This window comes from Nylanderia fulva, unplaced genomic scaffold, assembly GCF_048542155.1.
Source record: "Nylanderia fulva isolate GAGA-0341 unplaced genomic scaffold, ASM4854215v1 Scaffold22, whole genome shotgun sequence".
In the NCBI taxonomy this organism is placed as follows: domain Eukaryota; kingdom Metazoa; phylum Arthropoda; class Insecta; order Hymenoptera; family Formicidae; genus Nylanderia; species Nylanderia fulva.
The window spans coordinates 1,218,661-1,236,373 of NW_028190285.1; the positions used below are offsets into that span (position 1 = coordinate 1,218,661).

The 17,713-nt window shown below is 34.9% G+C and overlaps 1 protein-coding gene across 5 annotated transcripts in view; it reads left to right on the forward strand.

Moving 5' to 3' along the window:
* The window catches only part of LOC114932668 (uncharacterized), a 158,408-nt gene that overhangs the window by 19,799 nt on the left and 120,896 nt on the right, over positions 1-17,713 (forward strand). Inside the window, exon 1 of one of the 5 annotated variants that reach the window (XM_085482842.1) lies at positions 9,690-9,762. The exons of the other annotated variants lie outside the window; for them this stretch is intronic. Within the exon in view, the coding sequence (XP_085338968.1) occupies positions 9,705-9,762 (58 nt within the window). The 5' untranslated portion in view covers positions 9,690-9,704. Of the gene's footprint in view, positions 1-9,689; positions 9,763-17,713 lie in introns of those variants that run through there. 5 annotated transcript variants of the gene reach the window in all.

Below are 17,713 nucleotides of genomic sequence, written 5' to 3' on the forward strand. Positions count from 1 at the left end.
GGCACGTGGTTAGAAAGTGTGACGGCTGTTTGCACGATCGCTTTAATAAAGATCACTTTAATAATTGCTTGCTGACCCGTGAATCATCCTTCTGATTAATGTCCGTTAGAAATTGGCTCATTGGTTTATAACTATCTTTTTTCTACATCATGTTATTAATGCTATTAATAGCTGAGTAATTAAATGTATAGTGGAGAAAAAATTCTCAAGATTTTTTTGCAATTATTTTAAATGAAATAAAAAACAAAATTTTATATTTACACACATTTACATATATTTTATACATTTTATGATTTTAAATATATTTATTTAAAAGGGAAAAAATATTGCATACATTGCTGACACTTTTTACTCACGTAAAAAAATATGTAATTTATTCGTGGGAAAATTACATTTTAAATGCGGTAGAAAAAAAAGCATTTCTAATTGAAGCGAGATATACTATAAAAGAATGCTATACGAACGAAGGAACCGTGCCTAATATCGTTTTTATTAACGTGTCGCGGCATCAGATGAACGGATGAAACGGTGACGAGACTATAACATTAGCGACACGATGACGTGTCCGCAAGAAAACGTTCGAGCTTACATAAGCGTGGAAATCACGCATTATACTTACCGCGAACCGAGCGGACTACTCATGCTGTTAAAGGTACACCGTTCATCCGTCTGGTTCACCTTTGCTAGGACGGTCGGTGCTCTTCAAGGTCGAGGTGAAGGTCTCTCGTGAACTCGTCGCTCCAGTCGGTCTAGGTCGCTGGACCGATGGACAAATCATGATTTTGTTGTAACTTCTGCAAAGCTATTTTTAATATTATATATTTTCAATATTAGAGTCTTCGTGAACATAAAGTTAATACAAAATTTCTGAAATTTCGAGAAAAATGAGATAATTATTTTTGTAGCATAATTCGAGATAAATTTTAATTTTTTTGGATGTAGAAATATATACAAAAACGAAAATTTAAAATCTATTGAAATAAAGTAATATCATCAATAAAATATTTTCTGAAAATTAAAGGGACTTTAATCGTAGCATTCTACATTATAAAATTATATATAAAATATATAATCATATAAATTGAAATTACTTGTAAATAATAATTTATATAATTATACAATTATATAAATTATATTTATAATAATCTCCCATTTTATTCTGTGAATTTAGAGTTTTAATAATGATTATATAGTGTTTGAATTTGACGATATAATAATAAGAGTGCATACTTAAATTTTTTTCAAAGATACATTTTTCGTATGCGATGGAAATTTCATCGTGCAATTTTCTTCTTTTTTTTCTTATAATTGACAACGAATCCTTTGGCCAATTTCTAGCTATCATAGACGTTACTCGACCTCATAGAAACTCAAGCGTTACTTAACGAGTCTACACTGTCAAATCATTGCCACGTGAGAATGTCGCCGGAAGCTATTGAGCAGATATTAATAACGCATGCCGCGAGAAGATGAAAACCGCACTTAAGCTGAAACGATGCCCCTTTCATTTCGTTCAGCAATTCAAATAAATTATCGCTCTTTAAAATTCAAAGAATAATATATTTCGCCAAAATATCGTATATTTCTTGGAATTCGCGAGAATCATGGTTTTAACCAATATCAAGTATTTATAAATTATTATATTGCGCGCAGAGAAAAATTTTCTATCCAATGAAATTGACTTTACAATCATATAAAACTTTTTGAACGTCTCTTCAAGAGATATACAAGGTAGCTAGAGAGGCGCGAGCGTCTCAACAGCAATCCTGTTTCGATACGATCTATAACATTAATCTTACACCGTTATTACTTCGCGCACGTCAGTCTTCATTGTCTCCGAAACTTTATGTTCAACCTGCGCACTTCCGCGATTGGTTACCTCGCGTATTTTATCCAACTTAACCGTCAGTAGGCGCAACTAAACCCGCTTACGAGCTTTCAGCTATTTAAAGCTTACTCGAGCCTAAAAGGATTAAGAATCGTACTTGCAATTACAAAATGCACATTTAATTTTTAGGGTTCCATGCACTTTATGGTTATTTTTATTGTATGCGATAATAGAGGAAGAATGATGACATTGAAATATTCCCTTCCTAGTGGTGAATCGTGGTTTCTAATAAATGATACCTTGCATTTAAATCGCGCCAAAGTCGCATTTATCAAAATGGCAGAATGACACTGCTAATAAGTTGCATATACTTATTACTTGAAACTTGGTTTTATTTCACATGTTTTATATGAAATGAAATAATCAAATAATCGATGTTATTTGACGATTTCAGATACCGTAAAATTTAAATACAATATAACACGTTCAATGATCTCTTAATGGGTTTAATGTAACACTTGGTGAGCTTTGCGTAATCTTGTTCTATTACGTTAGTAAATTTTGCCGATATGTTACGCTTAAATATTTCCGATTAATAACACCTACTTGCAAATTAATCACATGACAAAAAAAGTGTGTATAAAACTTGAGTAGCGTGAAATTTAATCTGGTACGCGTCGTCGTTAAATACAAATTCTTGCATAGAAAATATATTATAATAAGATAATCATCAATTTTGAGACGCACGTTGTACATCATAATTATCGATTTTTCACACTTAACAAGTATCTGACATTTTTAATATTCCATGCATGATTTAAAAAAAAAATACCTACTCGATGAAAGCAAAGTTTCTCTTCTCTAAGTAGATTATATAAATTCGAAGCTATATATAAAGTACCTCTTTTCACGATTTTAGCGTGCATTGTATATTATATAATTATTAATTTGCCACACTCGCCATCATATCTACTCGTATATCGCGATTCGAAAGAACGTGATATCAAATAGATTAAAGTTTTTTTAACAAGTTTATTGGACGGCTTGCACCTAATTATCAATTTTCTATGCCCGAAGTACATCTATTTCCGTTGTTGCATTTTGCGTAAGAATGCCAGAATCCTTGAGGTCATAGAGTATCTCTATTAATTTTACCGAACAGCTCCGCATAATTATCGATTTTCCTTGCTCGATCTACCGACTATTAGGAAGATATACGTTCGATCTTTCGCCGATCTCGCAGGTGTCGGTTCATTCACCGAGCTCGGCGGAAGCTTGCAATAACCCGACGACATAGAAATGACTCATTTACGAACTCGAAGAATCTCGCCGACGACGACGGTTAGTCACAGCTTTTACGAGTAAAAGCTCGAAATAATTCACCGCCGTCGTCGCGATAAACTGAACTTTTTTGCGCAGACAAATTCATTGGGGAACATACTTGCACTGATATATCTTCAGTCGTTCTTTCTCGTTGCACTCTGCAATTTTTATTATTATTTATGCTCTGCATGCACTTCCTGCTTCTTCATTCAATCATTGTGTATCGAGCGACTTTAACATTGATTTGCAATTATAATATTCCATAATATAAGTTTTAGTCTCATTATTACATGAGATTTATGAATTCAAATGAATTAAGTATTACAAAATATTGCAAATTTATTCAATTAGTTCATATATTTTTTTTATTAATTTGTAATCAGTTTTATCTTAATCATTTAAAAATAAAGATTTTTTATTTTTAATTAATTTAAATCTGACTTGTGTATATAGTATAGATTTCATAACTCTTGGAATTTTTTGCAGAGGTAAAATGTACATATGAAATTTAATCTCTCGAGATCATTCGTCCTTTTATATTTTAAACGATCGACAAATTAATATTGAGTCGCAAATGGAATTCGCAGTTTGACCGCTAAATGAAACCTCTTGCCTTGCATGACCTTTTCAAAACGCATATCCGCGAGTGTAACGTATGATTATCGCCTCTCGACTAATATTAAAAGATTATGAGATGCAGCTTCAGAGGTCAATATTATTACGTATCGTATAAGGCGAAAGCATGCCTGTTTTTAACGTAAATTATCGAAGACGTCAATATATTTTTTCGATTCTTCTGTAAGAATAAATTGATCGAGAGTTTTTAATATTTACCAGATACTTAATATTTTGTTGTTATATAACATTCTAAATTTAAAGTTCTGATATTTCTTGTATTATTCTTGATTCTTCAATTTTTGATAAAACGTAAAAAAACATGTATCTGCTCTTTTGACATTACATAAGTTTTGCATACATTTTTTATATATGTTTTCTTTGAAATAATATATTATACTTTTATGATTTCAATTTAAATATAGATATCGAATTCTGTTTATTTCGTGCTAAAACGTACAAACGCTCATAATATTATCGATTGATACCGAACTCGCAATTGATTACAGTTATTTTAATATCGTGTGGCAAAGTGCGCTCGATTTGTTCGCTCTTTCTTTCGCGAGCCATGCTGGCTCCTCGTTCCTGGCGCTCACCAACATACTTCCGTTTTCGTAACTCGCCTTGAACTTGTACTTTTTGTGGAACCTTGAAACATACGTTGTCCTTGAAGAAGGAGCATATTTCCAACTCTAAATTTTACGAAAGTTTAAACACTATTTAATTAGAAAAAAAGCTTATCTTCTTCATGCTTATGCAATATTTCTGGAATAAAAAAGTTTTCGGACTGAATTCTATTTATATTCAAAAATATATTTTGCATTGCAATAAATATGTAAAGTAAGGATATTAAAAATTGCACTTATATTAATTCATATTAATATGAGTAAATACAACGAATTATCACAAAAGAGTCAAGCACGAAAAACTTAAAGAAATAGCTACATAAAATTATACAATGAGAATAGAGAACAATATTCACTTTAATAGTGCTTAGAAATTTTTTATCTTAATTGAGATATGAATCCAGATATTTGTAGGTCTAAAATATCAATAATGACGTGCCACTGCTGTCCCAAAAAAAGTATCAAACTTACTCGAGTGGAATGCAGTTGTAGCAGTCTGCTGAGTGTTCTGGAAAGCCCAGACGCGAAAATAGCCAACATGCGCGTTTTGCTTTTCCGCAGGGTTCGTTCCCGACATACGTCTCGAGCCGATAGAGTAGCCTGGAGCTACGTGTGTCATTCTTGCTTTTATGTTATTTCAAGACGCACGTGCAAAGAATCTAATTTTTCTTTCGTATACGATTGCTAACATTCTAATAAAATTTATAAGAGTACGAAAGACTAGGAAATTTTTTGTTTTTATGAAATATATGAGCTTTAATATATGTAGCTTTCGTTAATCAGTACTTTAAATAATAAATTAATTTTCTGAGTCTAAAGTATATTTGATTGAGTAATTCAAAAATCATAAATAAAGTTATACACAATTGTAAAAATATATGTTGAACCTATTTTCAAGAATTTGTGAAAAAATTTGTTGAAATGCTGTAGTCATGCATTTTAATTCGTATATATTATAATTTGAACACAAGAAATCTAGAAATGACTAAAATCGACTTGTAATACGCGAACAGCAATTTGTTGAAATTCTCAATTTACCCGTGAACATCATAACTGACATTACATCATTAATCTTGACAAAAATCTACCGTGTTTCCTGTCACTGCAAATATTTTACTTACTCTCCTACGTCTTGACATATAAAAGCATAAAAATTTTTTTCTGAAGCTATTTGTTTTCCATCTTGGCTGCGACAAGCGGCTTTTACGAGCTGCCTTACACGGCGAAACTCGTGTTTACTCTCATCCACGTGGATCCGAAACGAGTTGCCACATCTCGTAATAAATCATAAATAATGGCCGTGATCGAGATAGGATTTTATCGCGAAAGTACGCGCGACGATCGGAAAAACTGTATAGTGAAACCAGTAGCGGATCCACGAGCGTGATGACGATTTACAAGCGATAATGATCTTGCCAAACTACTTCTCCGCTAGAAGTCAATTGCTGTTCTCGATAAATCGAGCTGTCCGAGGACCAGCGAGCTCGTCGCTTTTATTGTTCATCATATTTTTCAATCGACGGAAATTAATGACAAGTGATTTTTTTATGCATATATCTATATTATTAAAGAAAACGAGATAGAGAGAGAGAGAGAGAGAGAGAGAGAGAGAGAGTACAAAAATAATTTTTAAAAGGATTGCAGTGGCATACACACGCGCGCATATATCAATATTTATAAGCTACGATACAAACATATTTTCTGGATAAATATCTTTATCATTTATATATATATATATATTTAGAATACTAAGCAATTTTTTTAGACACCGCTATCTCAATTTTTTATCTTTTAATCAATAAAAACAGATATAAAATATCTTTATGAAAAATATAAAAAAGATTAAAACTTAAGGAATCCTCAAATATATATTTACGATTATAAGTATATTCGATGTACATCTGGATTTGCGTTCATCGAAATGAGAAATAGTGTATTTGCTTTTCGCATTCTGACACATCTGTCTTGTAAGTTGTTGAACTTTACGTCTAATATAACTCTTTCAAGTTGTACGCGAGGTAACGGCATAATCAACTGTCCTGTCGACGAAATGCGTATCGAAGCGCGGTCGCGTTCGTCTTCTGAAAACCGGTATCCTAGGAAAAAACTACGAATGCAATTTCACGCGTACTCTGGTCGGGCAAGGGTTAACAGCAGTTAACGGGTGGATCTTTTCATTAAGATAATAGCGACGCGTTCTCATGTTTCTTCGTCACTCGAATGTACTCGGCAGATGCTACCGGTTCCGTCATACCTGACAGAGGTTCCCAAACTTGCTAAGCTAATGGAATATATACCTGAGAATCTGATTGGATTAGCAATACAAATTTTTGTAACGAAAAAAGAATTAATGAGAATTATCTGCACATATATATTTATGTCAAAGATTTTTGTGTTAAATTATTTTTAGAAAATTATAATTCTTCCCTCTTCTTTTTGAGATATGAAAAACATTGTTAATCAATTATTTCGCAATAATATTTTAACGTAGCATCGTTTCTCGAAAAGTCTATAAAAGAGTGTTTTTTATTTTCTCTGATCTCGGTCACGAAATTTATCCGATTTGGAAACCTCTATAGTTTACAACAAACACATGTCGATAGTGCTCGGCGTCCCTAATTCACACATCGTTAATTCGATCACTGCGTGTTTCCGCATTCGATATCCGGCTAATCCGCACGCGATTTCACACAGATAAGAGGATATACTATAGGGGGAGTTTGGAGATTATCTTGGTGTTGTTCTCTCAACCGCGAGATTCGCGCGCGGAAACTATGCGTGCCCCGGGTATATTTAGCTTTCATGGAATGCGGCGTGTCCATCTTTTGTAAGATGGACAGGCTTCTGAAAGACGAGGATACAGGTCTCTCTCTGAATATTTAAATTTCACAGAAATTCTTACGTAACTATCTACAGATCAATTGAACGATATTCTGTATATAAAAATTTGTTTCTTCGTATGAAGAAAAAAAAATATTCGATGTTATTTTCCAAATGTTTACGAATCGCGAGAATATACCGAGAATATTTTCGGCGCGTCCGGTTACACCGAAAGAAATCTTCTCATTACCGAGAAGACGCTTGGAAACTTATTTAAAGAAATTTATCCGCGATCGCCTTGCGCCGCGCGTTCGGGGACATGCGTTCGAGGATTTCGGCACGAGGATAATTACACCGGGGGTCCCGAGGATGTAATAAATTCGCTGGTGCCCCGCGTATAACCTGTGGAATTCGCTGGGAGACGTCTTGTCCTCCGCTTTCTTTATTTTCGCCATTCGAGCCTCCTCTTCTCTCTTTCGAACCTTTTTTTTCTTCTCTCTTCTCATCCTCCTCCTTCTCTCGAGATCCGCTGCAAACCCGTAATTTGCCCGTTTAATCCTGCCGCGATTCCAACGAGCCCAACCAGCTTCTTCGTGCTCCGCTAGCGCCTGTCTGCTTTCGTGTCAAACATCGGATTCACCCTTCGGGAATACTAGCTGATTTCCTAGAACCCCAATCTGCGGTTCAACCTCGACGGAATAAAAAGATAAATACTTTGAAGCAATCTCGTGAACGCGACAGCGCGTGTCTATACATATAATAGTCGGGCGATACAAGTTTCCTATGATTTATCATATTTAAATATATTGAAATGTTGTAATTTATGGATTGTATTACGACAATGTTATTTTCAATGTTTAACATTCAAATTATATTCTTTTTCTTCAAATATAAATTGCAAGAAAATTGGTAATTATATTTTTTATTCGCACGTTGCAATTATTTATCGATGCAGATATATATATATCCTATAGATATATATTTATTAATTTTTTTATCTGAAGAGAGCAGAATCTCAATGCCGGCATCATATCGTTTTGAGAATAAAATACAGGTTTCGCAATACAAGTTTTATAATTTAACAAAATTAGTAGGCTGTATGTGCATAATTTGCGAACCGCGAAGACACGTTATTAAGTCGTTATAGTTCGCAGCTTTCGGCAGTGAGCGAGAATGCTGATTTTACTTTGTGCAAGTTGTCTCGAGTTTATGTAGCATTGTTCGCTTCTTCGCACGGTTTCGCTCGAGCAGTTCTGCGAATTAAAAAGGTCTTCGTTGATTAGATTTTGTCAGAGGCTGTCGGCGAAGATTCGAGAGAGAGAGAGAAAGGTTTTAAGGTTGAGCTGCAATGCTTCGCTTGCGTTATCGCCCGTGGTTGTGGGATGGGAATCAGAGAGAAATGTACATAAATCGATGACGGTTTCACTTGTTCGCCGTCATGCGAGAAGGCATCCGTCTGCGAGGCGCTAGGTCGAATCCATAAATCGATTAATCGAAGCTTCGCAGCCAATCTCGGCAATCCCACGAGGATAGTTTCGAATTCACTCCTTCGAAATTACAATACGCTCGCGAGCCATCCATAAGATAGAATTGTGTTTAACTGCTCTTTGAATCTTTAGCCGAGATCTTAACGAACCATTGCGAAAGTTTTACCTTTGAATCTTAAGTTTCCGTCTGGCATGATTTAAACTTAGAATAATATATGTGTGTGTTCTTCTGTCAGATTTTATTCTAGCTGATACATAATTGAAATCATTCAAATATAAATCGTGACACATAAACCTAGTTCTAGAAGATGAGAATGCATGATTTTTTTTTAATATTATAAATTACCCACGACATTTATGTTTTATATATTATTATATATTTATAAATTATATTGATATGCTCATATAATTTACTAAATTAGTGCAATTATTTTTGAATTATTAATTCATGTATGTAAATATGTATAATCCATTTGATTTGATTCGCGATGCTACGCAAGGGAACTTTTTCCGTATTAATCGCTCTCTCGATAAGACGAGTCCAATTGAAATTTGCTTCCGCTGTATAAATATCTCGTTTGACTTCGCGGTCGGTAAGCACGATGCCGAAGAGAAATCGATGGCCTTCCAAGCTCACACCAACGTCATCGCCGACGTTGCATCGCTCGATGTAGCGTCTCAAGGTCCTCGCGGGGCCGTCCGCGTTGCTCTCAGCAACACCATCTTCTGGTCTGCCGCGCGAACTGCCATAATGCGGTGTGTGAAAACCGGGGAAAACCACCCGACCTGTCGCGTCGCATCTATCGACCACGTATCGTCGGCGCCGCGCAGCGTCGCGACACCAGCCAGCCAGGCTAGCCAGGGGTTCACTGCGCTCCACCTTCCGAGCAAGACCAGAGTCCGCGTGTCCGGGGGAAAAAAAATTTCTCGACCAGTCGTTCAGAGGTTTTTCCTTTTCGCTTGACGCGTCCTTCATCGATATCCCCGTGTTTATCCTACGGCGATATGTGGTGTTGTAAGCGACTAGATGCTTCCGATTGGCCAGTCACGACCATCGTTCGAGGTAACGCTTCCTGTCTGCACGTTGTGCTGCCGCTACCTCTCTTTGCGTTCGAGATGCCAGTTGAGGTTGTTCTCGAGGTTTCTTCTTATTTCTCTATCTCTCTCTCTCTTTCTCTTCTCTTTCCTTCCGTCACGAACGCTTCTTCAGCTTTCCTCAGCCGTTCCGCTCTTTCGCTGCTTCTTTACCGCACTGTGAGAGAGAGAGAGAAAGAGAGAGAGACTCGACAGAGAGAAAGAGTTCGCATACTTGTGGAAACGGACGGAAGAAGATGAAGGTCGGGATAGTGTCCACGCGAAAACGGGTCGCCAGGCCGTAGACCTTGCTCGAATTTTGGCGAGATGTCGGATCACTTCTGATGAGCGCCAAGAGTGTCTTTTCGAAGTGCTTTCCTTCTTGGAGACTGATGACCTGATTTTACCAACCTTCCCTGAATTCACATTAGCGATCGTTGGGTTGTTGACCTATAAATGTCTGATAAACGATATGACGTATCGATGGAAGAGAACTAATATCGTTTACTTACGAGCTTCGAAGAATGTGTTCTGTCTTGAAAGTGACTGGTAAAATTATTCATGAATATTGAAATTTTTGTGTATATAACAGCTGAATATTTTGACTAATTAACGTTTCCATCAGTGACATAGATTCTCACATTTGCACATTATTTGAAAGTTCAAAGCTTTTTAATCGATATCTTGTAACTTTTTCACTGAACTTGATCGGTATCGCATAGCTGCTTTTTCTACGTGTCAAGGTCAACTAATGCGAAATGGTTTTAGCCTAGAAATGTGATTGGTTCGTTGAATAGCTGACGGAGAGATCTTCAGAATCTGTTGCTGTGATATTATTCCTTATCGTTTTAGACAGGATCTAATAGTGTTATATGCTTGAGTTCAGCTAACACGCTTTTGGCTTTCTATGGATTTTATCGCACCACTTTTTGTGATCAAAAAATTATAAGTCTCACGAGATTTATCGATCATAGCGTTGTTTATAGAATATCCGTACCTTCTATAAATGACAAATTCCTTGATGAATATAATGATGAGAATAAAGTATATTGATTATCTCTTATCACCTCAAGGCTTCGATCGTCATAACATAGGCACGCTAAATTTAGCGTCTATACGATCTCACCGCGTTATCGTTTATGAAAACAAATCGCCCGTAACAGGCTCGCAATATAATACGACTTTGTTCGACCTGTTCAGAAGCCATATATCGATAATCGTTTCCTTAATCGCATTCAAGCTCGCTTTCAAATATTTTCGATTTAATTCCACTTGTGACGTACGAGCGCATCTCTTTCGATCGATTATTAATTTATCTGTTCACACTTTGGACGCAACAATTATCTCTGCTACGTTTTATCATTGCTGCATCCTGGATAATATATAGATAGTCGAGATCCAACAGTTTTTTCTAGAAACAGCAATCTAACGAATCGTAATTGCTTCACATTGAAGCTAATAGAGATTAAGCCGATTACGGTTATTAAAAATCAAACTAAAAATGAATTTGACATTATGCTTTTATTAGCTGTGAGATAATCGGATTAGAAATTATTGATTAGAAGATAATGGATTTTTTAATACTTTTAATTCTATATAAGAGAGAAAGAACATAAATGGATGTTTTTAACGTGCAATCAATACTTCAGAGTATCTTGACCGAATTATCTTTTATTTTAAAATCTAGGGAACAAGTTTGTCTATAAAAATATATTAAATCCTTTGTGTAATTTCTTTTAAAAGTTTACTAAAATCAAATTGTATTTTTTTATTATATATTATTTTTAGTTAGCAATTGTCAAGAATGGATTTATAATTGATACTTTTTTCCAAAATTCGTCTGTTTGCAAAGAAAATTTGTAAAAAATTAGCGGCAGATAATCGGATCAACAAGTGCAATTGCGTTAATATCGAATGTCATTAAACGAATCAACTGCAATCACTAGATTTGGATCCGCGGAACATCTGGGATACATTTTTCTTTGACTATGCGGAGAAACACAAAGTTTCGCGCACGTGGAACTCTCTCCTTGCTCCGTGGTACTTATATTAAGCCTTCGTGTAAAAGCTGAATCATTCGAATGTGCAGCGCACAGTTTATTCTGCACAAGTGCAGTTTGTATGTAACATCATATGTCAAATACTTGTATTGAAAATAATTTTTTCTTTAATCTTTTTTATAATTATTTTGAAATTACAATTTCTTGAATCTTAGAGGATTATTTTTTTGTGATATCAGGAAATTGTTATAATATTATGTATCATTCAGGTTCTATTTTTTTCAAATTTATGCATCGCGTTATGCGCGATTGATGGCACGATTAGCGTGAATAAATCCTCCCATTGATTCGCGCGAAAGGGAGACAAGCGGCAAAAATAACGACTTCCGTTCTGCTTCGGGTAAAAGTATTTGGCACGGCCGTGACGTCACGTCCGTCGTCTAAAGGCGTCGAGTTTGTGAGTTATTTTTGTCCATGTCAACAGGGCTTTTACTTGTTCAGAGTCACTTTATTATGGCGTGATGTATCTGAATTATAGCACATCATAACTTGTCAAGAAAGGAAAATACTTGTATATATATGTATATATTTTTGCTTTTTGTAAAATTATCTATAATGCTCTTCCAAAATTCTTTCTAAATATCTTTTTAATAAATGAGAATGTAGGAAAAAGACATTTATCTTTAGATTTATTAAATCTTTAGATTATTTAGATTTTTATTTATTTTTTTATATATTATATCCAGTTTGTACACATTTTTATAAATTTTATTTTTTTTAAAGAGAAATTATTTAAACACGTTAATTATATTTTCCACTCAATAATTAAAGGTTAAACAGGTCGCGTTAAAGCGCAACGAATCTCACGTTATCTGATTGAAATCATGATATGGAAGTTTCGTGGGATTTCATTGAAGAATCGTGACTCGCGGAATGCTACCGCTTGTGAACGCTGTAGCGAAACATCGTCACCATGCTTACGTGATCTATGGAATCGCGATCGCGAACCAGATATTGTCTACGTGTACAGCAATAGCTTCTCGATGGAGTCGAAGATCCTTGTTCAGATACGTATTCGCGTCTACTATGCGTGACGGTCCAAAAGTCATCATACAGTTGAAATAAAAAGCTAATTGACGAATCGTCACAAATAATGATGATAAAAATTAATCTAAAGAAGGAGGAATGCAGTATCGATATTTATAACATTATAATAACATCTTAACATTTTTATCGTCTATTTTAATATATGATTGGGGAATATATTAAAAAACAAAATTATATTAAAACGTTAAAATAGAAATTTTAAAATGTATATTATAATATTATAATAACAATAATAGTAACTATAAAATTAAATATAACCAAAAGTAGGTATAAAAGATTATAAAAAAGAAATCACATTTTTATAATCTCCTAATTATTTTATATAATTATTAGTAATATTATATGTACATAATCTTATCAGATATTATTTAAAAACATGTTCAATATAAAATATTCTTCTTTATCATGATGGTAAGTTGTTTGATTATATCTATCGATCATGGAACTGAAGGAATAATTTCTAGATGTGAACATGAGAAGCCAAAGAAAGCTTGTAATTAATCGTAATTGCTATTAACCTGATATCGTATTATTAGCAAATAAAATTTTTCTCGTCACTCCGAAACTTTCAAAAGTCAAGTATCTCGTCTGATTGCACCGCGGTGAAAACCACCTCCGCGATAAAGATGAAAACCTGCTATTCCGGATAATTCTGTTCGTTTATTATACGTTATCCCGGATTAAACGCAGCCATCAAGCATCTCTCGAGTATTTAGATTTCTCCCTCTCTTATGTCCGTCAACCTGCAGCGAAATTAATGCGACGCTTCGAGCGATCTGGAACGAATTTTGCCGTTATGTTACCTCGTCCGGTGGTTTTGTTCAGTAAAACCAAGTCGAAAAAGTCGTTTCATTTTTTGTGTCACACAGGCTTGATACAGATTCATTACGGTTGTTTTATTCGCAAATCTACGACTGCGAACCGCATGCTGCCCGATTGACATACACATTGGCCCTCCTCGAAAAACTTTCCAAATTAATCCCAATTAAAGACAGTCACGCATCCGCTTAATTACTCAGCAGTGTCAAGGAACTCTCCGAGAGACTCTTTATCTTTACTGCGATTTAACAAATTACTCGACATGGATTTAAATTGATTTGATGAAACCTACCAGATTCTTTTCTCGTATGTTGTTTTAAAACTCTTAACATAGTATATTTTATAACAATTACAAATTGCTGTCATTATTTTTGCCGTCAGAAAAATTGATTTAAAATTCGTTAAAAATAAAAAAAATAAAATATATAGAAGTAATACGCATATAATTCTGAAAGCCTTAAGCAACATACGCACGCTAATAATAATCGCATAAGACGTAGACAGATTGTGACGGCATTTCTCGTGGACCATCGCGAGTCGCATCGAGGAACCATCGATTATATCGTGCGGCTTCGGGCACGGCGCATGTTTGATCGAGAGACTGATGGCACTCAGAAGTCATCGTTTGTTATCGATTAATGCGATCGGATTCGAGACGATGATCGCGAATCAGCCCACCCGACAGAAAACACAGCCTGTCTCGCAATAGCGAGTAATCTCGCGCGGTGGATTCCTGGAGTATAATTATAGTCCTTAACAAGCAATCCATCAAGTCGCCACTTATCGACACCGGGTACCAATGAACGCTCGTTTATCAGTCTTTCTCTGAAACGCATATCGGATTGTCTCGGAACGAATTATTCACGTGGAGGAAAACAGTATACATAGGACGCTCGACAAACAATATATATCTCAAAAATCTAAAACGTAAATAGCATAGAAAAAAATTAATTTGTCACACGAATTAATTAATTTCACTTCGCCACAACGCTTATCAGCACAGGATATTTTTATTTTTTACGCTAAAAATCAAGACGAATTATTTCTTATATTTCTTTATAAATTTTCAATTCTTACGAAGAGTCAGACAAAATATTGACGGAATTATGAAAGTTTGAAGAGGAAACGGAAGTGGAAACGGGAAGCGTCAATAATCCGTTACGCGATACCATCATTAATCGCTGCTAAATGGAATCAATAAATGATGCATTGCAGCTTTCGTCATAATTACGAAATTCGTTTTTGTCGTGTCTATAATAGGATCGCCATTTCTCGATGTAAAATACTGCGCTACAATCAGCGATAATAGAAGTCATCGTGAATTCAAATAGCGAAAAATTGCATTAAGAATCACAAAATCACGCTATTGCAGGAATTGAAGAGATTTTAAAATCTCGCCGATTTCACTGAATGCTCTAATTAATAGTTGTTTTAATCTCAGGTTCACGATATTGAACGTAAAAAATAATGTTATGAAACTAAGATTAAAGGCTTCATTGCATATATAATTGCATCGTTAATTGCGAACAAGTCTTGACCGGTTCATAATCGGAAAAGTAATGATCAATCGCTTCCTTCTTCTCGTTAATGTAATCAGATCTTTTTTTAGGTTTTTTTTTAATCGAACGAAGCAATAATCGAATGGACTTACGTACTAATTATTAGAAGAATATCGAAGCACACGAGTGCGTAATCTCATTAATAATATATTATATATATATTGTATATGTATTACGCGCATTGCCGATAAAGTTATCAGAATGGGAAGTCACTTTGAAAACTCTTATTGTATATTGTATATTTAGCATTGCGATATTATTTGTTATCACATTCTCAATCGTGTTTTTAATCTAAATTCTAAGTTTTGATACTTGACACTAGGAAGATGTAGAGATAATTCTTTACAGATAATCTTTGCAACTGCAACTTATTATACTTATTATTATACGTGTTTTGATTTTGTGATTGCAAATTAAGAGGTGCAGCGAGATGTTGCGAAAAAAATTCTAAAACGATTAAGAATAATTTACGCGCATTACGCTAATGTATCAATCGCAGGTCGATATATTGTTGGCAAAGGAAGTCGGATCGGTAATTATATTATGTAAATGCCGTGAAACGTCAAATAAACGTATTCGTTCGAGCCGAGCCATTCGTTTCGCATAATCAGCTTTATAATGCGGCATTGCAACTAATTAGCTGACAACGAGAGATAGGCGTAACGACGCGGTGTCACGCTCCTGAAAATAGTTCAAGAGAATCGTTTTAGAGGAGAATATTGCGAAACGGCTTCAAGGAAAATAATTTCAGTTTCCCAATACTCCCTCGAGATAATAAATAAAATTTTAAGAATCTAATTAAATTTCAGCAATAGATAGAAATTTATAATAATGTTGATTTTATTAATTAATTTGATTGCAATTGCTATTTAAAATCTGAAATAATATATATTTCAGCTTCTAATGATTATTCAAACATTACAGGAATTTGATTAGATGTTATCTGTTTCGATTTCGTGATTCGACGCGTTAGTTTGTCAATATTTCCTAGAGAAAAGGTCACTTCGTGGCCGATTAGAATCGCATTCTACTCGCGCAAGACGGCTTTTATAACCGTTAATTATCGCATTGCAATCACATTTCTCTCTCTTTCGCTTTACCACCATGGTTCGCTGTTTATTTGCATCTCGCATTACCATTTTCTTCCCATAATTAGGCCTCTAAATTGGACCTGAATCATTAAATTATTCGATTCGGGTCACTAATGTCGAAATGGAGTGACCGCATGAAGATTCGTAGCAGACAATTTATCGTGTCGATAATACTGATAATTTTAAATAATTATCACCCTAAACACAAATCTCCATATTATATCCGCGCAACTGTTTCATAACTATCTCACCACACAGCCATGAAATAATGTTCTGAAAAGTTATTATTTAATTATCTACAATTGCTTGCATTTAGTCGGAATTAAACTCATATTGATCAGCGTATATTTTGCGCCTGTAAATTCGGTGATGCACCAATGCAGTTAAAATGCAGTGGCCTCAAGAACTGAGAAACACGTTCGAGAAGCGTATGAGAAATTAGATAAATTAATATATAAATTAAGATACCACAATTTGCAGATATGTAACTTATCTATTTTATAAATTATAAATTAAATTAAAAGTTAATTTAATGAATAAAAATAAATTTTTACGTAAAATATTTTTTTCCGATTACTTCTAATACCCTTTCGTCGAGGAACGTAAATTATTTATAATTAATTCCGGTGTTATTGACTCAAGATTGAACATGCCAAATTCGAAAATATATTTGTGGCGTGAATAAAAACAAGATGAGAAATCCAAGGTGTTCGAACTCTGTATAGAATTAGTTGCACGCCAATCGCGTCTCTGCCAGGTCGAACGTTCTAATTTTATACGGGTTATTATTAATTATAGAACGGGCTAAATACCAAATTATAATAGATAAACTTGTTAAAATATATATAGTTATTAACATCATCAGTTTTCTGTTCTTTCATGTACATATACATATGTTTGATTCAATCTATTTAAGTCAGTGGTCTAGATCTACAATTAGAATGATCATTAATTATTGCTGGCGATTCAGTATTTATAATATTATAATACGATTTCCGTGCACGATATCGCACGGTCATAGAATTATAGGGTAATAAACAGAGAGAATGCGAAGCTCGCGCCGCGCGGGCACGTAAAGGTTCTAATTTTACAAACGAGGTGGGTCGATTCTCTGCGATACCAGTCGACAAGGAGGCAGTGCTCTAAATGCGTCTTTTGGAGATCAGCGCGCGCCGCATTTTTCGAGCGCGCTTCTCTCACCTCGAGTCATTACCACCGAGGGCAACACGGTTTCTCGACCACGACGTCTGGCGAGCGGAACTCGAAAGCCGACGTCTCTGTGTATTCTCCCGACGTCGACCATCGAGGCTGCAGATTTCTGCAATCGTCGGCGAATGCAGCGCATTCTGTTCCGGGAGGTGAAT